Genomic DNA, 23241 nt, shown 5'->3' on the forward strand with positions numbered 1-23241 from the left:
GACAGGGGTAACTGGGAGTTCTCCAAGGCTCCATCCGGGGGCACCTGTTATTTCCCAGTGGAGGTCAGTGATTAACGAGTGTAATGTAAGAAAAAAGAATTTGAAGCTGAAAATGGTTTTAACAAACTTTTTACTAACGTTAGTGAACGCAGCACAAGCTCACACATCTGCAGTTCATTGATCGACAAAAGAAACATTGTGATTGATCAGTTTAATGATTGATCAGGCAAATTTGGCCTTCAGCACTCTGAGCATGCTCAGTGCGGACTCCACGCAGCCATCAAAGTTGGAGTGGGTGAAGGCGTCGCCGCCGCAGACAAGCAGCGGCTCGTCCAGGATGGTCATGTGACCCGGACAGTCAGGCACTGAGGTCTGGACCTGCAAGAGAGAGGGGGAGGGGCCATGAGTCAATCGCCGCATTGGGGGAGGAGTTCAGGTTACAACAAACAGATGACTCACCTGTGAGTACCGCCACTTCTGACACTTGATGCTGATTGGTTGAGGCAGGCCAGGAAGCAGCCTGTGCAGCTCCCGCAAGATGACTGGCTGGACATCCTCCTTGTCTCGCTCCAGGTGTTCCAGGCCAAACGGGACGCCGGTATGTACGACGAGGGAGGGGCCGCGGCCCGGAGCGTCTGAGCAGGTGGACAAAAGCAGTGAGCGAGATACAGGTGAGAGGAACATACAGGGGAGCAGACAGACGACGGACACACCTGCGCCGCGCTTCTTGGAGTCCACAGCGACGTAGCGGATGCAGCTGCTGTTCGTGACGTACTTCGCGCCCCAGGGAACTTTCACGACGGCGTCGGGGGAGAAGAAGAGTGCGAGGGCGAAGCGGGACGAGTAGACAACGCCCTCCAGCTGCTGCCTCTGCTGGACAGACAGCACTGACAGACAAGGAGACATGGGCCAATCAGCAGGAAGCCCCACCCCCGAATCACCACAGAAGAACTCACCTGTGTGTGTGTGTGTGTGTGTGTGCGCGCGCGTGTGTGTGTGTGTGTGTGTGTGTGCGTGTGTGTGTGTGTGTGTGTGTGTGCGTGTGTGTGTGTGTGTGTGTGTGTGTGTGTGCGTCACTCCAGACAAACATGAAAAGTCTGCTGCTGTTTCATTCTTGGCTTAGAGCTCAGAGACAGAAACAGGCGGCTGCCTCTCTCTCACACACACACACACACACACACACACACACACACACACACACACACACACACACACACACACAGGTTATTATTAGATGTATGTGTGTGTGTCAGCGCAGAGGAAATGGGCGCTGTCTGCTCTCAGCCAATCAGAGAAGCTGAAGGTGACATCACCATCTAGAAAGCCACATGTGGAGCTGCTGCTGTTCTGCAGCAAGTGCGCGCACACACATGCTTGTATTTCTGTCTTTGTGAGGACAGTAGTCACTACCAAGGACCACACACACACACACCCACACACAGCGGTGTAGTGTTGTGAAGAATCTATCAGCCAATCAGAGCTCTGGAAAATTACTTAACATCAGAGTGTGCTGATCGTGTGTGTGTGTGTGTGTAAACTGTGGGAGCAGGAAGCAGTCAGCACCTCTTCAAAATAAGAGTCCAGTGTTTGCGCTGCTCTGAGGTCAGCGGCTGGACTGGAAGGATCGTCCCGTCTGCCCAGGTCGACCTTTGTGATCAGAACCTCAGAGTTATTGATCACAGCGATGAACATGGGTCGTGTCTAACAGCTGGATCTTCTCCCTGCAGCTGTTGCTGCCCCCGTGTGGCGGAATGGTGTTACTGACTGAGACGCCACACCTCAGATCTCACATTCGTGTCAGTGTCGATGAAGTCTGAGACCCGTGTTTCACAAGACGTCATTTTTTTACCTCATAAAACATACACCGAGTGTGTGTGTTTCCTTGTGTGTTCTGGCCGTCTTACATTGTCCCAGGTCTCCCTGCAGCTGCAGGATCTGAGGGACCGGCATCGTCAGGACGACGGCGTCAAACGTCTCACTGGCTCCTGCCTTCCTCTCGACCTCCCACGATGCACCACGGCGATACAGGCCGGTCACGTGATGCTCAAGGAACAAATCGGCTCCTGACACACAGACGAAGACTCAATAAAGTTTAATTCCAACTGAATCAGAGTCAGCCTGTGCGTTTCAGGTGAATCTGATTGGACAGTTGACCAACAGGTGGACGTTTACCTGACTGTGACAGGAAGTGCTTGACGATGCTGCTCGTGCCCAGTGGCGTCACGTAGTTCTCGGTGCCCTCGTGGTCCTTCAGACCTTCGATGGGACAGTCGAGGGGCTGCAGGAGGCCCACAGAGAGGAGCTCCGAGTAAAACCTGCACACGCACACGCACGGTCAGCCTGCCTGAAGCCCCAGCTACAGAGGCGTACTGGCCCTTTAAGGCAACAGGTGTGCGTTACCTGTGGTGGGTGCGAGCGTAGGCGGGCGTGGCTGAGATGTACTGCGCTCCCAGATCAGCCGATTGAGACGAGGCGTCGGGAGCGTGGCTGGTGGACATCCTGCCGCCTGCACACAGACTCCCACTGTTCCACACATTTTACTCTCTCAAACCAACCAACCACTTTATTAACTGCTCGTTAACACAAATGACTAATCAGCCAATCACGTGGTAGCAGCTCAGTGCACGCAGACAAAGCTTTTATTGAACATAAAAAAGTGTAGGTGTAACTATCTGCAATATTAAAGATGAATATATAAAGAACAAAAATACGCAAAACAGAAGGAGAAAGAAAAGGAAATGAATTCATAGGCTGATCCATTCTGAACATTATCCCGTCACACCTGTGTTCTATAGTGGCTGCAGACAGCTTTACTCACCTGTGACTCTGGAGCTCTGAGAAAGTGTTTACGGTTTGTAAAGCAGTTGGAATTTAGTGTTTTTTAAAGTAAAGCGGGGTCATCAGCCAGTGTGTTTATTATTCAGGGATACCCCGTGACATGAATCCCGTCTGTAGGCGAATATGATGGCAGACAGTTCACGACTGAAGCTGAGCATCAGGAAACGTCTCCAAACCAAAGTCAGTCGCAGGTGGGTTTATGATGTTCAACACAATCAAATTACACAAAACCTGATTATGGGGGACAGCCCTCTTTTTAATCTGGCAGCTGGAATTTCATCATCTGTTCAAACTGAGCCTCAGGATGATGAAGATGATGTACAGGAAGAATCACAGGGGGTCTGACCTGGCACCAGTGTACCTAATGAAATGTCAGGTGAGTGTAAACAGATGCTGGTGGAAGCTCCTGTCTCTGTTACAGGTGAGGGTGTCTGTGGGAATGACAGCTACCTGCTCACCAGAACCTCTCGCCATAAGAACAGTTTCTTCCCCTCTGCTGTTGGACTCATGAACATAACCATATGACTGTTCCCACCACTAACACATGACCCTACGCTGTGTTCACATGTTTGCACTGATCACCACCTGCACTCATGTATATATTTATCTACTTAGCACTTTTAATTCTTATTTTTATGTCTATTTAAGCGTTATATGACGGTATGTTTGCACTAAGTACCGCAGCAATTTCCTAATGTTGTAAACCTGCTCAACATTTGGCAATAAAACCTTTCTGATTCTGCTATATACACTGACGTCATTCGCCCTCAGCAGGTGATCACAGCCGAGCCGAGTTACAGAGGAGGCTCCTCTGGTACACAAACGCGTCACTAGTGTTCTGCGGCGTGTCCGTGTTCCCATCACGGCACCGGAAACGGAAACTGTGCAGTTTTATGAACGGACTTCTGTCTGTCTCACCTGCGCCCCTCGCTTTGTCCCACACCACAATCCGAACCGTGCTCTGCAGCTCTCTCCTCAGCAGACATGCGCACAAGCTGCCCGTCAGGCCCGCACCCACGATCAGAACCCGGGACATGTTAGCGCGGGAACCGAGCCAGGCTAAACCTGCAGAGACCGGGTCCGAACGAGTTACGAAACCGACACACAGAAGGACGAACAAAAACTTTCCCGGGGTCAAACGGAAACAACTGCTGCACATCCGGATAGAATTTCAAAATAATCACAGAAAACGTTTAAAGCGTTTCTGCATCTACGTGACATAAAATACGACAAACGGTGTATTAAAGGTTCACATGAAATAAAATCCTTACAGTCCATAACACTGTTCATGGTTTAATTAAAATAATACATGTAATACATAGTTACCACATATTAAAACTCTTTAACGCTGAAGAAAAATGTATTTTAATATGACTGAAAACAACATTATCATTATTGTGATTTAAAATGTAGAGTAAAATATAAATGAATTAATATATGGAATTTTAAACAGCCCAGCTTCAAACAACACAGGTTACTATTTCCGGTCTGATCGTCGGAGCCCAAACGGTTAACACCTGAGTCCTGTTTCTGGCCAGCAAATCACAGAGAGCCTCTCTCATGACGTCACGGGGGCAGATAAAAGGGAAAAGCAGAAGAAGGCGCAGTCCGCTGATGATCGGACGCCTCAGAGAGAGATCGGCGCGAGGACAGGTGAGTGTAACCGCTTCTTAGCGTCGTTACCTGATTATTAGAACAACCGTCAGGACCGAGAGGTTTATGGGGACCAGAAAGTGAGTTCCGGTGTTTAAACTGCTGTAAATGCCAAACTGATCGCTAACATTACGTCATGATTTTGGCTGCAGCTGCTCCATTCTGCACCTGCGTAACGACCTAGTAGAAAAGCGCTGTATAAGAAGCAGTCGTATGACGTCATTCTGAGCCAGCGGTCCAGTCAGAAAATGCCGTTTATGCAGGCAGCAGCTCAGACTCTCTGATCACATGCTTCTGTGATTATTGATTATCACAGATCAGCACACAGTCATCAGACTGAATCTGACCACGTGATCCTCACAGCAGAGTCTTCTTCTTCCTTTTCAAATCAAACAGGACTCAGTTTTATTTGAACCAAAGAAGAAGGAAAAATTCTTTCTTTTCAGTGACCCACGAACGCACCATCCTGACACTGTGTGTGTGTGTGTGTGTGTGTGTGTGTGTGTGTGTGTGTGTGTGTGTGTGTGTGTGTGTGTCAGACCATGCTGTGTGTGTTGGTGTGTGTGTTGTTTCTCTCGGCTCTCGTCCACAGCGGGCCAGCCGTCAGCAGAGCGTGGCGCTCCGATGACCTGCAGCAGGAGCTGGACCCTGAAGTGGACATGAACATTGTGAGTTTCCATCACCTTTGGAACATTTGGTCGTGTCCAAATTCATGGGCTGCATCCTCCTGAGGCCGCGTCTGTAGGCTGATTACGTCACAGCGACGCGCTGTGTAAATCGGTTTGGCTGAGAATAAAGTCACAGTTTTGACACAGCTGAATAAACATCAAACAGAAAACTATTTAAACAGAAGGTGAGACGGTCGAAGATTTACGCCAGTGTCCTGTTATATTTTAGATAGCAAGGAGCAGACGGCCGAGTTTATTAAACTCCACCGAGACAGCGGTGACGCTAAGCAGAAGGCTAGACCGTCCTATTTCACAGCTGCTCACTTCCGGCCTACCCGACCTTCTGAGGACCCGGCCCACGTAGACCGCGAAGGCCGGGTCCTCAGGAGGATGCCGCCTATAAATTTGGACATGTCTTTTGAGTGAACCTCTGACACAGGAAGCTCTAAACCTGCAGTTCCTCCAGCGTGCACCGAGGCTCCAGTAGTCAGTCTCATAGACTCCCATGTTAAAACTTTACTTCCTGTCTGGGCGGAAGCATTTCAGTCGCCATGCTGCGATGTGTTCGGGTTCTCTGCTCCTGCTCGCTGCTGTTTGTCTCAGAAACTTCATTGAAACAGTGTAATTGTTAGAGCAGCGTGCACTCTGACCTCACTCTGACCTCGTCGTTACAAACCATGTTTAATATGAACGCCAACAACAGGAACGGGAGCTTCATGGCAGGAAGTGAGGAAAGGGTCTGCGGGTGTTTCCAGGATGTCACTGTCATCTCTCTGTCCTTTCACAATAAGAGCCCTGACTCTTCGCACAGTGGCCTCAGTTGATGGACTCTGAACGATGAGCTCAGACTGTTTGTTCACTGCAGTCGCTGAACTCTGACCGTCTGACTCATCAGGCTGTAGGAAGACATCAGCTGTAACTGTTGACCCGTGACCCTAGGTTACCATAGCGATATGGATATGAAAATCTCCTCGTGATGTCCTGACAGAAATGAGTCGGTGTGAGCGCCGTCTCAGATTCATGTCAGAGTCAGTTTGTAATGCTGACTTTGATAAACGCTCGCAGCATTTCTGTGTAGCTTGGACACTCGGGACCTGGCGTCATCACGTTGTCATACAGGTGAGCTGTTTGTACTGAAGCCTGCCTTCACCTGAGCTGTCAGACACACCTGTAACTCTGGAAAGAATCAGAGAGATGCAGCTGATGGAGCTGAGAGCAGCGTGGAGGACCTGACGAAGACTCCCTGACCTTTGATTGGTTAAAGGTGAATGAGCTGGTCTCTGTGCTGCAACAGAAACACGCCTTCATCAGGTAACCTGTAACTTTGCACCTGCAAACCGCCACGCTGGTCTGCAGTAAGTGGAACGTAACCAACCAATCACTGATAATCACTGCGACTGTGCATTGATTGGTCAGTCACATGACTGCAGCTCTTGCATTTTAGACAAAGTAAACTTTGCAGGTCACGGGCATTGAGATTGCACAGGGTCTTTTATTTTGAAATTTCACAGGGCTCTCAGCTGTTTCTGACTTTAATTTCACATTCAGCGGATACACTGCAGCGTCATCACATCGTTTAAAAGAAGCAGCGTCCTGCGGTGCACTTGTGTTAACGGTCAAATAACCTGAGAAACGAGGCGAGCGCCAGTGATCTGAGAGACAGGCGACGGCTGGTATCCAAGGAGACGGCTGATATCCAGTGAACATCTCGGCTCACGTTACTAAGCCCCGCCTCCCCACACAGGGAGGAGAAGTTTTTCAGAGACCGCACTTGGACCCAGGTCCCAGTTGCGGGTCTTTGATTCCCACATCATGGTCTTGCAGGCACAGCGTCAGGTCATGTGATATGTCGTGTTTATTTCGATTTTTCTTGTCTCTGCTCTGTAGTTTTACACACTGACCTCACTGTTTGAAACGTCCACATTAACGTGTGCGTGCGTGTGTGCGTGTGTGTGTGTTCAGACAGAGATCATCCGGAGGTGGGGTTACCCAGCAGAGGAGCACCAGGTGCTGACGGAGGACGGGTACATCCTGGGCGTGAACAGGATCCCGCGGGGACTGAAACCCTCCAAAGGTCAGGCGGAGGCTCTTCCTTCTCTGTGAGCACATTTGGTTACGGTGCAAACAGGAAGTTTTGCCATGTCATCGAGCTTCACTTCCTTTTTACAGCAGTCCTGATGAACTTTGTCCTGAAGTGATTCACGTGATCTTTCGCCTACATTCACTTGACCTTCCTCTTCTCCCTTTAACGTCATGCTGGGTCTGAATCCAGATGTGGCTCTGTAGAAACCTGGCGTCTGTTCCTGGCAGGTTTGATTTGACGGTTTGTGGTGTCCTGCAGGTGTGAGGCCGGCGGTCTTCCTCCAGCACGGTCTCCTGGCTGCAGGCAGTAACTGGATCACCAACCCACCGACCTCCAGCCTGGGCTACGTGCTGGCGGACGCGGGCTACGACGTGTGGATAGGAAACAGCCGCGGAAACACGTGGTCCAGGAAACACCGCACGCTGAGCCCGTACGAGGACGAGTTCTGGAGGTTCAGGTACCCGCCCCGCTGTCCTTTCACCTGCGCAGGTGTCAGCGAGCATTAACATGACAGAGCTCTGGTGTTTGTCTGTGCAGCCACGATGAGCTGGCTCTGAAGGATCTTCCAGCTGTGGTCGACCACATCCTGAAGGTGACTGGCCAGGAGCAGATCTTCTACATTGGACACTCTCAGGGAACCACCATAGGTGCTTTTACTTTGAACTGCGGAGGTCCTGATTTCTGTCCCCAACAGGCTTCCGTACATGGAATTAATCTTCTCTTCGTTTCCAGCATTCATGGCGTTCTCCACGCTGCCAAAGCTCGCCAGCAAGATCAGGCTGTTCTTCGGATTGGCTCCTGTGGCCACTGTCGCCTTCACGGGCAGCCCCATGGCCAAACTGTCCTTCCTGCCCGACGCCGTCATCTGGGTACGAACCAGTCACGTGACCACCAGCTAGTCGTGTTCTCGTCGTTTGTCTGATCGCCGTCACATTTACAGAGTCAATAAGCTTTGTCTTGTTGTTTCTTGTTGGCCCCACAGGACCTGTTTGGGAGGCGGGACTTCCTGCCCCAGAGCGCGATGATTAAATGGTTGGCCGAACACGTGTGTGCGAAGCATCTTCTCAGCGAACTGTGCGGGAACATCTTCTTCGTCCTCTGCGGCTTCGATGAGAAAAACCTCAACATGGTTCGTGTCTCGCTGGGAAGCAGGTGGTGACCGAACGGGCACACCTGGACGTTAATCAGAAACATCTGAAGTTTTCTGAAGATAATTAGAGTCAGAGCTGTTTGTGATGAAGGCCACATGGCTGTGTTTCAGACTCGGACTCCGGTCTACACCACTCACTGCCCGGCTGGGACCTCAGTCCAGAACATGATCCACTGGTCCCAGGTAACACACACACTCATACCTGCCTGTGAGTACATGTGGGGACCTTGATGTTGCTCTGCAAATACAGCCCACAGTGTGTGTCCACAGTGTGTGTCCACAGTGTGTGTCCACATGCCACCTCTTGGTTTGTGTTTAATGTTTTTGGTTCAGTAAACGAGAGCTCATTTGAATATTTCATTTTGTTCTTTGAGAAATGCTCACACGGATTATTATTCATTGCTTTTAATATTGATTGGCTGAACCTGGGTCACATGACCCTGTTTTATATTTAGTACACTATTATTGGTACTTCTGCAGCACAGTGGTTAACACTGTTGCCGCACAGCAAGAACGTCCTGAGTTCAATTCCACCTTCAGGCCGGGGTCTTTCTGTGTGGAGTTTGCGTGTTCTCCCCGTGTTTGCGTGTTCTCCCCGTGTACTCTGGCTTCCTCCCACAGTCCAAAGACACGCAGTTAGTGGGGATAGGTTAAGTGATGAATCCAAATTGCCCATAGGAGTGAATGTGAGAGCGATTGTGTGTTGGCCCTGCGACAGACTGGCGACCTGTCCAGGGTGGACCCCGCCTCTCGCCCTATGACAGCTGGGATAGGCTCCAGCGCCCTGAAAAGGATAAGTGGAAGCGAATGGATGGATTATTGGTACTAATTTTTGTAGCTTTCATTCTGCTCTGGTGTGCCTGTACATGGGGCAGGTGTTAATAAAGTTTCCTGTATTCAGGCCGTCCACACAGGAAGACTGGTGGCGTTTGACTTCGGAGCAGCAGGAAACATGAAACACTACAACCAGGTGAGTCCACAGCACAGCAGGGACTCCTACAGACTCTGAAATGTCACCTGGTCCCTCGCTTACGGTCTCCGTGTCCTCCTTGTGTCCCCTCTGCAGTCCACTCCCCCCGAGTACCGTGTCCAGGACATGAAGGTTCCCACCGCTCTGTTTTCAGGGGGACAGGATACGCTGGCGGACCCAAAAGATGTGGCAGTCCTCCTCACTCAGGTGAGCATTACCTACGAGATTTATTCACATTAGGCGATGATGGAGTACGGCGGGGGCGTGTCCTCGAATCTGATCATTAATGAAACAGGTGGAGGGGCCAGCCCGGATAACAGCTGTGTGTCTGCAGGTCCCTAACCTGGTGTACCATCAGCACATTGAGCACTGGGAACATCTGGATTTCATCTGGGGGCTGGATGCTCCGGAGCAGATGTTTCCTGCTGTGCTGAAGCTGCTGCAGGAGTACCGATAGAGGGCGAGAGCAGCGGACGCCGCCCGCTGCAGCGTGGTTTATGGTTTTATGGAGACTGAGTTTTGACACTTCTTCCTGCAGCAGGATGTTTCTGTCCCGCCCTCCCTGCCTGGACCTGTCATATCACCTGCAGCTTTAAAGGCGATCGAAGCACGCTGCTGCATGTTTAAATGAACAGTCACTCTGAAGCGTTTTCATGGACCGCGTTCTCCTGCAGTTTGACTCACTTCTGCCGGGAACCAATGAGAGAGCAGCGTTGTCACGCTTCAGGTAACTATTTGTGTCACAATCTAACATTCAGCGTGTGAACAGGTCGCACGGCGAGCCCCGGGGTGCTCTGCTCAGAAGCAGCACGTCAGGTTGAATGTGTAGGACCAGAGCTGTGTGTTGGTCAGTGCAGCTTCTTTTTGCTACTTCCTGTTTTTAGCATGGAGACACTCGTCCTGAGGACAAACTGTGAAAATGTGGATGTGAGAATAAGAAGTGAATCTGCAGTTTCAGTCACCTGTGTGCGTTTTTTTAACTTGCTGTGTAACCATTTTTACTCATTATGATGGTGTTTCCTAAATAAAACCATTTTACGACCACAGCTTGTTTTCATTCCTCCTTTTTTGTCTGACAGCTCTTAATTTGAAAGTTTTAGTAGTCGTGACCTTTACCATGGAAATCTGAAAGGTAAAGTAAAACAAACAGCTGGAGAGTTTCAATGTAGTTTACAAGTTTATTCAGAAATAAAAATGTTACTTTGAAATGTTTCATCACCCGCTTCATTTCATGTTGACACTTTTATTATTATTATACCTGTTCGTGTAACAGTCCCAAAGCACACCTCTGCTGACAGTATAAGAACTACAGATAAACGGCGAGCTCTCAAATACTGTTGCCTAGCTTAGCACAAAGATTAAAAAATGAGGCAAAGCTATTAGCAAAATGTAACGTAAAGATGGGGCGAGAATTTCTAAAGTTTTTTCTTTTTAGTTGATAAATTGCAACATTCAGTTAATTTTATGTCTTACAAAACAAGAAAAATGACTGTTAGCCTAGCTCGGTACAAAACCTGGAAGTGGAAACTAGCTTGTAGCCTGACAGGTGAGTGGTTAGCAAAGAAAACGCTGCATGCTAGGAGGTCTCTCTGAGATGCTAGCATCGTCAGCATAGAAGGCGGAGGATCCGCATGAATGAAAACTTCATTCCGTCTTCCTCAGCATGTTGATGATCTTTTGGAACTTGAGTCTGGTGGCAATGTCCAGCGGGGTTTCTCCGTTCTGTAAAAGCAGACACACGTGTTATCGGGTCACGGAAAGCGTCTTGTCACGGCGTGCTGGACGTCTGTACGCACGTTATTCTTGATGTTGGGTTTGGCGTTTCGTTGCAGCAGCAGAGGAACCAGGCGATGACTTTTTCTCTCACAGACGTAATGAAGAGCCGTGTTCCCCTTCTGCACACAAAACACCTTTTTACTGTCAGGAAGTGGCCTGAGATTTTCAAATTAAACCGCGTTAAGCTCCTGTTCACGCACGTAGTCGACAGCGTCGACGCTGACGTCAGTGCTCAGCACGGCCTCCATCAGAGCCACGTTCTTCCTCTGTTTCTGCAGCTGCAACACAGAAACACCGGTGAGCAGATCAGACTGTGCTTTACCTGTATGATGTCACACTGAGAGAGACTGCTGATTGGCCGTACCATGATGAAGTATCCGAGCAGCAGGATGGGCATCAGGATGGTGATCATCAGATAATCCAGCAGTGAGAACGTCCTCTTGGAGGCGTAGTGGAGACACGTCCTCTGTTTCTGATGTGTGACACACACACACACACACACACACACACACACACACACACACACACACACACACACACAGATCAGTAACACAGCTCGCTAACCAACATGATGACATCATCAGGGAAAGGCACCTTATTGGTCAGCTGGCTGTTGGCCTTGTTGTCCAGCAGGTATGTGACCGCATTCAGGTGACCGTGGCGGCAGGCAGCAATGAGGGGTGTGTCCCCGGTGTGCACCTCCTGAACATTCAGGTGGGCGGGGTCATTTTTCAGGAGGAAGTACAACTTACGGACGTCGCCCTCGTACGCTGCCTGGCAGGCCGGCTGAGGAGGAATTACATGAGTTAAGCTCCTTATCAGCTGATCAGGAACAGCCCGGTCCGTCCAGTTTTCCGCTCCTATCTCACTCACTCAAGCTCCTCCCCTTTTAAGACCGCTTTCTTCTGATTGGCTGATTCTCAACATGTAAAAAATTAGATCCCACCAGTTTCTCATTATTATTATTGTTATTATTATTTCAATAAAACGATTGTGTAACATTTGCTATCTTGATTTCTTCTCATTTTCCTGTTTTTGGTAGTTTTCTGAATATTTGCAGTCATTTTCTCGCAGTGTGTTGCAGTACTTGTGTTGCTGTGATATCCTTGCAGTACTGCAGTCATTTTCGTGTCTGTCTTCATATTTGTTGTCGGAGTGACGCCAGGTCATTAAACTTCTACCTGTCTGTTTGTTTCAAGTGAAGCTTTACCTGAAACTCAAGTGTGTGTGCACGAGAAATCAGCCCGAACCGGAAGAGCGCGCATGAGCCTTTCGGAGTAAAGAGTTAAAACCAGGATTAAACGTGTTTGTTTAGCAGAGAAAAGAGGGAAACAAAGCGCGCTCTTACCTCCGAGTAAACCATCCCCATGACGGCACGAACACACCTGAGCACGTCATGGTCCGACACGTCAGCAATAACACATCCGGATCCATTTTCAGAATAAGAGTCTCTTGCTGTTTCACTTCATTCAGTTTATTACTAAACACACCAGAAAACGTAGCTGAGTCTGGACGGCTTCCCGTTTCCACGTGACACTCGGAGGGCGCGCACGTGATCTCATGTGGTCTTTTCTTCCCAACAGAAGAACTTTTGCTTCATTGTCAGACCCGGTGCTTTTATTTTGTAGGCTGCAAAGAGAACTTTGTGTACTTTACCTGCTGATGTTGAGACATCAGAAAGAGCCCGAGGCACAAAGGAGGAGGAGCAGGAGGAGGAGCCGGAAGAACAGACAGGCAGGTAAACTCAGAGCATCACCAGGCGGTTTGAATGTTTTCATATGAAATCAAACTTGAAAACATCAGCAGTGATTATCAGAGTCCAGAAGAGGGCGATAAACATCCGCACACACCTGATCACAGGTGCTCTCGGACCCTCGCTCTGCACCGCTCCACTTCCGGTGAGACCCGCTGTGATAAAGGCAACATGTCGAGCTTTAAAGCAGCTCTGCTCAGAAACATTTGAAACGGTGTCCTTTATTCTGAAAGAGTCTCACCTGCTGTGCTGAAGGTGTTTCGGATGGTTTCTGTTGCTGAGGCCCCGGATGTTCTGTGATGGATGTCTGTCACAACCAATCTGTTCGCGTCATTATTATTGATGACATCATTTGATTATGTTTGCCGGGTCTCTGTCTGAGTGAGACCTCCCGCTGTTCTCCTGCTCTCTGTGGGGGCTTTCTGCGCATGTGCACAGAGGTCACACCCGCCGCGGTGACACCGTAAAGTGCGAGTGAGTCATCTCGATCTCAGAGACGATCTCTGCGGCTACCATCTCCGCGGGTAGTTGGTGTGGAGCGGCGGCATCCTCCGGAGCTTTCATCCGTTTCTCACATCTGTCCCGCAGCTGGACCGGTCCGCACCGCCCTGGATCCGGTTCATCCTCCGCCGCCGGGCTCCATGTGTGATCGCGGGATGCAGCCGGACTGCGGGCTGAACGCCGACACCGAGCCGGTAAATCAATCATTTTCTTTATCGAGCTGATCAGGACCTGTAGACGTCATCATCAGGTGAAAGCAGCTGTTTCCAGATGTTTTCATGCTAAAGTTAAAACAGGGCTGTCTATTGGTTCCCCAGCAGCTCATTTTTAAACCAATCACTAATCAGTGAACCTGCTGATCAGCCTTTGGTTTATCGATAAATCTTGTAATGACATGTTGAAGCCTTCAAACTTTAGTTTGAAAGTCTGTGACGTAGCAGATAAAGACTGTCAACTTTTATTTTGAAAATAGAGACTCAATGAACCCAAAACAAAGAAATAAAAGTTTAATTTTTAATTTCAGTCACTGAGCTTTTTTAAAACAAGCTTTTATTTTGAAAAATAAATCAATTAATTGATCTGCTAATTGAGGTGTGTCCAGCTGTGACATCACAGCAGCCTGAAAGCAAACCTGTGTTTAGGTTTACATCTAGATTTAAGGCGCTCACAGACATGTCCACCTTAAATCACATGTTTCAGGGGACTCCATGCAGGTGTTCACCTTTAAACACCTGCATGGCATCATCATCATCGTCGTTGCTGTCAGGTTACCTCAGGTCGTCTGCAGGTGTCGATGTGTCGCCGCTGGCTCGTCAGCACCTGAACGATCTGAATGAGGCCGAGCTGGTTCAACTCGTCACACCTGCGTTACAAGCACTGAGTTCTGATTGGCTGACGGAAACGACGCCGACAGGTCTGATGTGTATCAGCTGATGTGAGCGGAGTCAGGAGCAGTTCAGTTTGATCCTCAGACACAGAGACGAGTTTAACTGGCCCAGGTGGAGGTGAGTCCCTCGTAACCTGCGACAGGCTCTCTATACCTGCCCATGAGGATCCCCTGGATCAGGGCCTCCTCTCCTCCAGGTGTTCACCTGCTGCAGGTGAGCCTCCAGAACTGATCCAGAACTGCCGTCAGACCAATATGGAGGACTTTGAGCTTCTGCTGAGCGTAATGGTAGGATGGACAGTTGGTGGGGCTGGAGTCTCACCTGTGAATGGTTATAAATGAAAATCGGGGCGAGTTTGTTCTTTCGAAGCACTTCCAGCCAGGTGCAACTGTTGCCACGGTGACAGTGGCGTGATCAGAGCTGTTTGTTTGGACACAGAAGCTTGTGAGGAGTGGGAGCTCGCCTTGTCTTCATCGGTTTAAGAGCGGCTGAGTCACCTCATGGTTAGTCGCTGGTTGCCACGGTAACTGTGGACCAAGCTGAAGGACAGGCAGGCATGATGATGATGATGATGGTGATGAGGGGCTGATGGGAAATAAAACAGCTTTAAAGGAACATTCCCCCCATATGTGGCGTTTCAAAGCTGCTCATCTTGTTTTTCTGTCTCCCCCGCAGTGAAGCATCATGGGAGGTGGCAGATGGACGAGCCGGCCGTGGGCCGACCAGTGACACGCACACGCTGAGACACACACACACACACACACACACACACACACACACACACACACACACACACACACACACACACACACACACACACAATGGAACAAGGCTTCAGCTTAAACACATTGGTAAGTACTGAGTGTGTGTGTGTGTGTGTGTTTTACTGATGCTGTGGGGACCCACACGTGTTCTTGTTACTCACAATGTGGGGACAGAAAAACACGCATCATAACAGCTTTACAACACAACAGTGACACGACTGCCAGCACGCGCTGAGGTCTACAACGACTGCATCATTTTACCTGGATGCTGAAAATCACGTCTCTTACTTTATTTTTGTCATTTAATTATTTAACTAAAAATGAAATAAAATGAAACGAGTGTGATTAAAAAAGTGAAAGAAAAAAAAGAGTTGTAATAAAATAAAATTACATATAAAATCAGAATCAGATTAGAATAAAATTAGAAGTAAAAGACAAAATGCTTCCTGATCAGTAAGAACAAAGTTTTATATAAAACATCAGATCAAAGGTGAGACAGAGTGGGGTTGTTTCTGTGTCGGCTCGGTGCACAGAGGTCTTCTTATTCTCGGCGCTCCGACTGGCGCCGTCATCTTAATGAGCTGAGCAACAAACGCTGCATTCAGGCTCCCAGCGGGGACGGGAAATCTCAGTTTCCTGCCTGAAAAACACATCAGCTCAGCTGTGACGCCATTCAGAGTTTTTAATGTCGGCTCCTTTAATGAGTTTCGTGTCCTTAAGCTCGTCACCTGCTATTAAACAGAACACACTTTTAAAATCTTTCACTGAGATATTTTATTTTACTTAGTGGTCGAGCCGTAGAGAAAGCCTCCTCAAACCCGGGTCTCTGAGGGACACGGGTCTCTGAAGGGTCGTTCTGAGCATCGATGACCGTTCCAAACTGAAATCATTGGTGCTCATGTTGATGTTTTTAGAGGCTGCTGCCATCTTTGCTCTTCTCTGACAAACACTTTCTTCCACAGAAGAAGCTGGCAGCAGAGCCCGACTACACAGACGTGTCGCTGACGGCGGCGGAACGCGTCCGAGCGCTGGGGAAGATGGGATGCTGCGTGGAGATCAACGAGGACATCGCGCCCAGACGCTACTTCCGCTCGGGCGTGGAGATGGAGCGCATGGCGGCGGTTTACCTGGAGGAGGGCAGCCTGGAGAACGCCTACGTCCTCTACACCAAGTTTATCACGTGAGGCTCAGTGGCGTTGGGGGCAGGGCTGCTTGGTGTTTCGCACAGCATGTGATGTGACGGCCGCTGTCTTTCAGTCTATTTGTAGAGAAGCTGCCCGCTCACAGAGACTACCAGCAGTGCACTGCCATCCCCGAGAAACACTTCATCATGAAGGTAACAATCGTTATGAACTTCCTGTTTTATTTTGAAGACGCTCACCTGCCTGCTCTTGAGCCACTTCTACTTCCTGTCTTTGTTTGTTTCCCCACCAGCTGCAGACAATCACCCAATCAGCCTGTGTGTTATCACTCCCAGCTTCCTGTTGCTCAGGTTGTTGCTCGCTGTGCTGCAGCTTTCCCCTCACCTCCTCCTGTAAGTGTTTTAGGTCGCTCCAGCTAGCAGCTGTTAGCTTCCTTTGGCCTCTGATGGCTCCAGGTAGCTCCAGCTACATCCAGCTAGCTCCTGCTGCCATGCTGGTTTAAAATCTGGCTCGATGGTTGTAACTCATCATTTGAGATGTGGTGGTTTGTCCTCAGATGTCGGTAGATATTCTCCAGGCTGCTTGTCGTTAGCAGTTTGTGGACAACACAGTGGCAGTTAGCTTCTGTTAGCGCTATGATGCTCGTCTTTCTCAGAGCAGCCTTCAGTCTGTCGCTCTTGTCTGAGTTGTTTTCCACGCTAGCAAATCTCCAGATCTGTGGGCCTGTTTCTTGTTGGTACTTAACAACCTTTGGTGCATCGATTCTGCCCATGAAGAGGCTTCAGCTGAGGCTTCAGGCCAGACTAACCATGCACTGTTTATTTTTTTAATCTTGGGATGTGGTGGAGTTTTAAAAAGTCAGGCTCAGAGTTGAACCAGGATTAAACGCTGTGCACTGCTGACACAGATCTGGCTCATACATCGAGTCTGTGGTTTGTTAGCAGGATGATGGAGATGTCACTCCACATGTTTAACACATGAACAAGTTTCCAGATCTCCTGCTCGATTTGTGCTCGGGGATGTTTCGACTGAGATCCTGTTGGCTGAAGCTGGTGGGCGGGGTGTTAGTGTTCAGGTGAGAGTGTCTGGTGGGTTGGAGCTGAGACAGATACTTGTTCGTTAATCAGCTGGCTTAAAAGTGCCGTGTTAGTCGCTGCGAGCAGGCTCGCCGCCGTCGTGTAGAAACATCTGTCCTGATGCTGAGCTCACGCTTTCACGGCTGCGTCAGAAAAGTCACGACCGTTTTTATCATGGTAGAAACACGAAAGTTTTCATCCCTGGAAGATTCTAGAAAACTGATCGTGCAGCAGAAACATCAGGAAACATCTGGAACTCGTGCAGTTGCCACAGCTGGAGCTTAAAGAGCAGAAACATAACAGCTGGATTTCACTGAACTTTAAAAGTTGAATTTCTGGGTATCGGTCTGTGAGATGGCGGGCGAGGGCGACCATTTCCGCCCGTCTCGTCGTATTTGTTCCTTCCTGTTTTTGTTTTGAGCGCGTGTGTCAGCGTTTCCTTGGTTTATTCTTAAATGTGATGTTTCTAAGTAGGCGACACAATGGTGGCTGACGTAGTTAAACTCGTTCATCGGTGTAAAGTTGGCTTGGCTGGTGGAAGACGTTTTTATAAGTGGTCGCTGGACGTCGCTGGAAACGTGTCCAGTCCTTAAACCAGACTTCAAATCTTTGTCTTGTTGTTGTGGCTGTGAAGGACTGCCTCCATCTGGCCCCTCCCCCTCATCACGCCAGCCCTACATCATGAATCCTCCTGAGTCCAGGTGGACCCAGAGTGACCTCTGTAAAGTCACACTCGTACATTTATGCTGTTTTTGGTGCTCCAGCTGCGGTTCCTCAGGTGTTCCTGCTGTAGAACCACACCTGGTTCTGGTCCTGGTGTCTTTGCTGTGACCTGTTCTGTCTATGCAGAAACTTCAGGAGGTGGCGTTTCCCCGTAAAGACGAGCTGAAGAAGCGCCTGGAGGAGAAATACAGCAGGGAACACAGCGAATACCTCAGAGCCCAGGTGAGTGAGTTTTCACAGTATTGATAATTGATCAGAGGAGCGCTCGGTATGGGAACGATCCAGGGGAACGGCCTCTGCGCGGTGAGTCCATCCCACCTGTCTTTCAGGTGAAGGTTAGGGTGTGACACGCCTGTCAGAGGTGACCTCCTACAGTGATGTTCAGACTAGTAGTCGTTTATTTTAGGTGAACTCGCCGCAGCCACCTGTACGAGCTCATCTTTGTTTCCTCAGAGCCAGGCGGCGGTCGTGGTGCACGGGTGTGGCCAGCAGCTGCAGCAGCTGTCCCTATTGGACGAGGACAGGAGAAGGTTCCTGCTGCTGGAGGAGGAGAGGCAGCGCGTCGCCGCTCTGCGACGCATGCAGATTGAATCGGAACAGTTTCGCTACTTCGAGGACCAGCTGAGACGCCAGGAGCTGGCCAATAAGAGAGGAGTGGAGGCGGAGCAAAAGGTAGCGTATTCTTCATAGTACAGGCTTGAGGAATTTCTCGCTGGCTTAATCTTCTCGATGCGGAAGCTGCGTCGATGTTTTGTTTCATACTGCAGTGCCTTTGGCAGCAGGACAACCTTCATGTACGGACCTGCCTCGTCCACAGGGAGCAACACTAGCTAACGTTAGCCAGCATTAGCTTACAAAGAGAGTCCAGTAAATGACCGGCTCAACACAAACTAACACTCGTGTCTCATTTTGACGTTAGAACTAGCTAAAGCTAACCAGCTAGCTGGTGTTAGCAGGGAAGCTAAGGTCGACCAGCTTTACACTCAGGATTAAACTCTAACCTGACTCTGAGCTAACGTTAGCCTGCCTACTAACAGATTAGCTTGTGAAGTACTGGTGTACTGTAATACTGGCTCAGACTACCGAGTACTGTGAGTACTGTGTAGTTTGACTGTGTCTTTCATGTTTGTGTTGCAGGTTCAGACCAAAGTGCCTGAGGTGACAGACGGCTCCCGTCTGTCCCAGCAGCCAATCAAAAACAGCATACGATCCCTGGGGGCAGACCCTAACAGAAACAGACTGCCTGCCCCTGTGAGCCAACCCGCCGCCACGCTGGCTGGAGTACAGAGTCAGTACACAGTCACTCCGTTTACCTGCGTTTACTGCGTACCTGTCGTATGCGGTGCAAAAGGTTCAATCAGACCTCCACACAGACGTTACGCCCTCTTAAACCAGGTGTGTTTGTGTACAGGTGAGAGGGTGGAGGGCCTGAGGCGAGTCCTGATTCCCAAAGGGCTGACTCAGAGTTTCCTCTCGCTGGCCCGGTCAAACACGGCCAGAGGAATCGAGACCTGCGGCGTCCTCTGCGGACAGCTGGTGAGCGAAACGCACGTCCTGTCCCGCCCTCACCCATTTTCAGTCATATACCACCAGCCAAGCCCCGCCTCTCTCTCATTCTCAGACGCACAACGAGTTCACGCTGACTCACGTCGTAGTCCCCAAACAGACCGCCGGCCCGGATTTCTGCGACATGGAGAACGTGGAGGAGCTGTTCAGCTTCCAGGATGAGCATCACCTGCTGACGCTGGGCTGGATCCACGTAAGCATGCAAGCTGGGGGGAGGGGCTTGGAGGAGGTCCTGGAGCTCCATGATTGGCTCTTGTAGAGATGCAGTTAACCTTCTTCGTAGCAACAGCAGTTTGTGAGAACAGAAACAGTGCGACACTAAAATAAACTGTAAGGTTACCCGTCTGGTTAATGTCCTCACAAATGCCTCACTCGGGGCCTCTTTTGGTGAGTGGTTTGGTATCAAGTCCCCACAAGTACTGTAAGCGAGCACACGTTCCTGAGAAAACCAGCGTTTCTCCTTCATTTACATGATCATATATCACCATGGAAACGGTGCCTGCGGTCGAGCAACAGATGAGCAGAGCGAGGGAGAGGTCTCACTCTGCACTCTCTCACCCTCCACGCGTCACTTCAGTCTAGGGCTGCCACGATTTGTCGACTATCAAAATCGTCGACGACTGATTTAATAGTCGACGTGTCGTTTGAAGCTTTGTAAGATCCCAAAAGACGCAGGAATGAGTAGCAGGATTTAAGAGTGTAATAACGGACTGAAACAGAAGATGGCAGCACTGCATGTACAAGGATGCCAGCTGCCGTTAAACCCCGAAGAAGAAGAAGCTGTGTCCCAGAATTCATAGCGCGGCCCAGCTCAGTTGTCAACAATGGCGGCAGCTAGTTAGCTTTAACTTTACTCTTATTATTCTTTCTGGGTCACAAAATAAACATTTAACATATTTTCAGGCGAGAATGTAGCTGTGTAAACCTCAAATATCTGCTCAGTTTATCAGGACACCGCATATTTTCAAAAGCGCTCCGACGTTTTCGGAGACGTCTGTTACCCACTAGCTCGTTAGCTAGCCGGGGGCTAGGTCACTAGCGCCGTGAGAACACCGGACTCCCGGCAAATTGTTTTCAAACCCACCGCTGTCTTTCGCTACTCAGGTTAAACATGATATATGAGTCACTTAGATAACTTAAAAATGTTGTTGTTTGGCTTTTTTTTTAGTATTTTATTTGTTCCTGAGTAAATCGGTTTGGCTGAGATTAAAGTTATAGTTTTTACACAGCTGAATAAACGTCAAGCAGACAGCTGATTATCAGAAGTGTGAGATGCTGGAGAATTTACTCCGGTGTCCTGTTATATTTTAGATAGCAAGGAGTTTATTAAACGTCACCGAAACAATCTGCAAATTTCATTAAAATTATAATATAATAAATAATATAATAAACTATCATCTTGTCTTTATTTTTAGTTAGCACCTTACACACTTAAAGCTGTAAGCTAATGATAGTTATAGAAGAGCAGATGCTGCTGGTGCAATAAGCTGTAGTTTTACGTCCAATGGATGATGATCTGATTAGTCGACTAATCGCATAAATAATCGGTGACTAGTCTACTATCAAAATAATCGTTTGTGGCAGCCCTACTTCAGTCAGGGTTGTAGTTCAGTGTGTGTGACCTCTGACCTCTGTGTTCAGACTCATCCCACTCAGACGGCCTTCCTGTCCAGCGTCGACCTCCACACTCACTGCTCATATCAACTGATGCTGCCGGAAGCCGTCGCCATCGTCTGCGCGCCAAAACACAACGAGTAAGTCTGTCACTGGAGCACGCATGTATGCCGATTTCCCACGAGGCCTTTCAGCCCGCTAATGTCGCTCCGCCTGTCTCCCCCCCAGCACAGGTGTGTTCAGGCTGACCAACCTGGGGATGTCCGAAGTTTCTGCCTGCAAGCTGAAAGGTTTCCATCCTCACTCCAAGGAGCCGCCGCTCTTCACGGTGAGACCCTCGCCGAGGTCGACCTCATTGTCAGGATACCGCGTCCTGTGTTCAGCCCCGACTCTGAATCACCTGTAACCCGTCCTCTTTTGTCCCCTCAGGTGTGCAGACACGTCGTGTTCAGGGACTTGCGGCTTAACCTGCTGGACTTAAGGGTTTAGACAGGAAGCACTGGCAGACTTTTATTCTGAAGAGGAAACTGTGAACGCACCGCCGGTGTTTGCTGACACGTTGTGATGTCAAATTTACAGGAAACTTTTAACACTTTTAATTTTTGGTGTTTTTGTTGTTGTTTGTTTTGTTTTTTTGCTGCTGAGCCACTGCAGATGGGGGGGTGATCTCAGGCCAGTGAGCTGCTCTGATTGGGCAGTTAATAAAAAGCTTACTGAGACCTAACCTCAGCTGATGCTGCCGTCACAGCAGCGCTGTGAAAATGGCGTCTGCAGAGACCCAGATTGTGCCAAGTTCCAGCGTGGGCCAAGCTCCCGTCAAGGCGACTGCCAGCGAGCCGTTTGAGACGCAGTTTGATGTTTTTAAATGAAAGATGGACTGGGAGCAGACGTGAGCGAGTGCCTCGCCTGGAAAACGTGAACGTTGAAGCGTTGGCGCTCTCAAGGACGAAGTCTCTCCACGCTTCACTCAGACTAAAAATGACCTTTAACCGCCACAGCTTAGTTTCAGTGCTGAAATCCTGCTGCCATCTCTGACCCTGAATGCCTCGCGCGTCCACCTCTGAGCTTAAAGACAGGAAATCCTGATGTGGATTTCAGAATAAAACCTGAAGCTGCGCTGTCACCTGTGCAGTGTTTGCCCCGAGTCCTGCCTGTCAGGCCGCACCCGTCCTGCTGGGCCGCTGATCGCAGCGCTAAGGCGCCCCCGGTAGTCACCTGATATCCACCAAGCTTGGCTGTGACCTTACTTCCTGTTAGGCAGCTTCCCTGACACTCTGATTGGCTGTGGCGGTTCAGTCTTGTGAGGTTTGGTCAGAGGTGAAAGTCATTCTTTGAGCTCTTCGCTGCTGCAGATGTGAAACTGTGAGGAGACTCTTAACACTCTGTCATTTTAGGCGAGACCGTTCACGCCATAAGCTACTCTGACCTTTGACCTCGAGTGGGGTGCCATGTAAGGGGTGGCAGACAGCAGGGGGCGCTGCAGGCTCACCGGTGTGTGTCATGTAACGCTGGCTGGCGTGGCGCTCACAGCGGGCCCTTTTAAACTTCTTGCAGATGAAATTATTTTCTGATGTTTCTCTCGTGGTGCGTTCAAAGCGCCCCGCAGCTGGAGGACTTCTCAGTGTGTGCGCCAGCAGATGTTTTCTTGTTGAGCTGTTGTGTGACTGTTTTTTGCTGATGACGTTTTGACAAACTGTGACCTGACTGCTGTTTTTAACTTTTTGGTAATAAAACACTCTGCTGCTCTAGCACCTGTATGTGTCTGTTTTTTGATTAAAAGTGTCTGAAACTGATCGCTCCACCCACCCACTCTGATCGCTCCACCCACTCAAACCCAGACTGCTCAGATCTTTAACTTCTCACACAAACTTGCTTTGAGAGGAAAAAGAAAGACGCAGTACCATCTTCAGGCTGACGCTTCACTTTGTTTGGAGGATTTCTGCACTCTAACTGCGGCTCTGTGGGACAGAAACTAAACGGTGGCGATGGTTGGAGCCCTCCTGCTACGAAGTATTCGAGCATTTGGTGTGTGACTGAGGGGTGTGATGGCAGCAACCTGACACTAATACTCAAAGAC

At 49.4% G+C, this 23241-nt stretch overlaps 4 protein-coding genes across 7 annotated transcripts; 2 read left to right on the plus strand and 2 right to left on the minus strand.

The window, feature by feature from the left end:
• Positions 1-113: 113 nt before the first annotated feature.
• rnls (renalase, FAD-dependent amine oxidase) lies at positions 114-3994 on the minus strand. Of its 2 annotated transcripts, none has more exons than XM_026177743.2 (7): positions 3757-3994; positions 2401-2506; positions 2173-2315; positions 1905-2063; positions 714-887; positions 460-635; positions 114-378 (listed from the first exon to the last, which is right to left on the minus strand). In XM_026177743.2, exons 1-7 carry the CDS (start codon positions 3872-3874, stop codon positions 223-225), a joined length of 1032 nt encoding a protein of 343 aa, XP_026033528.2. In that variant the 5' UTR covers positions 3875-3994; the 3' UTR covers positions 114-222. The 2 variants fall into 2 exon arrangements, with proteins under 2 accessions (XP_026033528.2, XP_026033530.1); XM_026177745.2 differs by having other exon boundaries at positions 2401-2523; positions 3757-3973.
• Positions 3995-4335: 341 nt separating this feature from the next.
• On the plus strand, positions 4336-10408 carry lipf (lipase, gastric). The gene is made up of 11 exons (XM_026177741.2): positions 4336-4491; positions 5031-5159; positions 7122-7233; positions 7501-7699; positions 7780-7889; positions 7975-8111; positions 8225-8371; positions 8504-8575; positions 9294-9362; positions 9459-9569; positions 9697-10408. Exons 1-11 carry the CDS (start codon positions 4399-4401, stop codon positions 9817-9819), a joined length of 1302 nt encoding a protein of 433 aa, XP_026033526.1. The 5' UTR covers positions 4336-4398; the 3' UTR covers positions 9820-10408.
• A 118-nt stretch (positions 10409-10526) lies between these two features.
• On the minus strand, positions 10527-12630 carry ankrd22 (ankyrin repeat domain 22). The gene is made up of 6 exons (XM_026160536.2): positions 12487-12630; positions 11733-11924; positions 11503-11610; positions 11339-11416; positions 11159-11257; positions 10527-11084 (listed from the first exon to the last, which is right to left on the minus strand). Exons 1-6 carry the CDS (start codon positions 12505-12507, stop codon positions 11007-11009), a joined length of 576 nt encoding a protein of 191 aa, XP_026016321.1. The 5' UTR covers positions 12508-12630; the 3' UTR covers positions 10527-11006.
• Positions 12631-13383: 753 nt separating this feature from the next.
• stambpl1 (STAM binding protein-like 1) lies at positions 13384-22912 on the plus strand. 3 transcript variants are annotated; one of them, XM_026177738.2, is made up of 12 exons: positions 13384-13586; positions 14955-15130; positions 16006-16223; positions 16301-16379; positions 18111-18206; positions 18438-18656; positions 19122-19272; positions 19396-19520; positions 19606-19743; positions 21192-21304; positions 21393-21492; positions 21594-22912. In XM_026177738.2, exons 2-12 carry the CDS (start codon positions 15101-15103, stop codon positions 21651-21653), a joined length of 1329 nt encoding a protein of 442 aa, XP_026033523.1. In that variant the 5' UTR covers positions 13384-13586; positions 14955-15100; the 3' UTR covers positions 21654-22912. The 3 variants fall into 3 exon arrangements, with proteins under 3 accessions (XP_026033523.1, XP_026033524.1, XP_080161924.1); XM_026177739.2 differs by having other exon boundaries at positions 21398-21492; XM_080305798.1 differs by lacking the exon at positions 13384-13586 and adding an exon at positions 14367-14396.
• The last annotated feature ends 329 nt before the right edge of the window (positions 22913-23241 follow it).

The sequence above is a fragment of the Astatotilapia calliptera genome, chromosome 8, assembly GCF_964374335.1.
Source record: "Astatotilapia calliptera chromosome 8, fAstCal68.1, whole genome shotgun sequence".
Classification (NCBI taxonomy): domain Eukaryota; kingdom Metazoa; phylum Chordata; class Actinopteri; order Cichliformes; family Cichlidae; genus Astatotilapia; species Astatotilapia calliptera.

What these genes read in the sequence shown, in the direction of transcription:
- rnls (XM_026177743.2), bottom strand. Translation starts at nt 3,874, where the DNA reads ATGTCCCGGGTTCTGATCGTGGGTGCGGGCCTGACGGGCAGCTTGTGC. An exon ending in TACGCTCGCACCCACCACAG is followed by an intron (nt 2,316 to 2,400) that starts GTAACGCACACC and finishes GTGCGTGTGCAG; the next exon opens with GTTTTACTCGGAGCTCCTCT. An exon ending in GCACTTCCTGTCACAGTCAG is followed by an intron (nt 2,064 to 2,172) that starts GTAAACGTCCAC and finishes TCTGTGTGTCAG; the next exon opens with GAGCCGATTTGTTCCTTGAG.
- lipf (XM_026177741.2), top strand. Translation starts at nt 4,399, where the DNA reads ATGACGTCACGGGGGCAGATAAAAGGGAAAAGCAGAAGAAGGCGCAGT. An exon ending in GGGACTGAAACCCTCCAAAG is followed by an intron (nt 7,234 to 7,500) that starts GTCAGGCGGAGG and finishes GGTGTCCTGCAG; the next exon opens with GTGTGAGGCCGGCGGTCTTC. An exon ending in TGGCAGTCCTCCTCACTCAG is followed by an intron (nt 9,570 to 9,696) that starts GTGAGCATTACC and finishes GTGTGTCTGCAG; the next exon opens with GTCCCTAACCTGGTGTACCA.
- ankrd22 (XM_026160536.2), bottom strand. Translation starts at nt 12,507, where the DNA reads ATGGGGATGGTTTACTCGGAG. An exon ending in ACAGCCAGCTGACCAATAAG is followed by an intron (nt 11,611 to 11,732) that starts GTGCCTTTCCCT and finishes GTCACACATCAG; the next exon opens with AAACAGAGGACGTGTCTCCA. An exon ending in GCGTCGACGCTGTCGACTAC is followed by an intron (nt 11,258 to 11,338) that starts GTGCGTGAACAG and finishes TTTTGTGTGCAG; the next exon opens with AAGGGGAACACGGCTCTTCA.
- stambpl1 (XM_026177738.2), top strand. Translation starts at nt 15,101, where the DNA reads ATGGAACAAGGCTTCAGCTTAAACACATTG. An exon ending in AGAAACACTTCATCATGAAG is followed by an intron (nt 16,380 to 18,110) that starts GTAACAATCGTT and finishes CTGTCTATGCAG; the next exon opens with AAACTTCAGGAGGTGGCGTT. An exon ending in AGGAGCCGCCGCTCTTCACG is followed by an intron (nt 21,493 to 21,593) that starts GTGAGACCCTCG and finishes TTGTCCCCTCAG; the next exon opens with GTGTGCAGACACGTCGTGTT.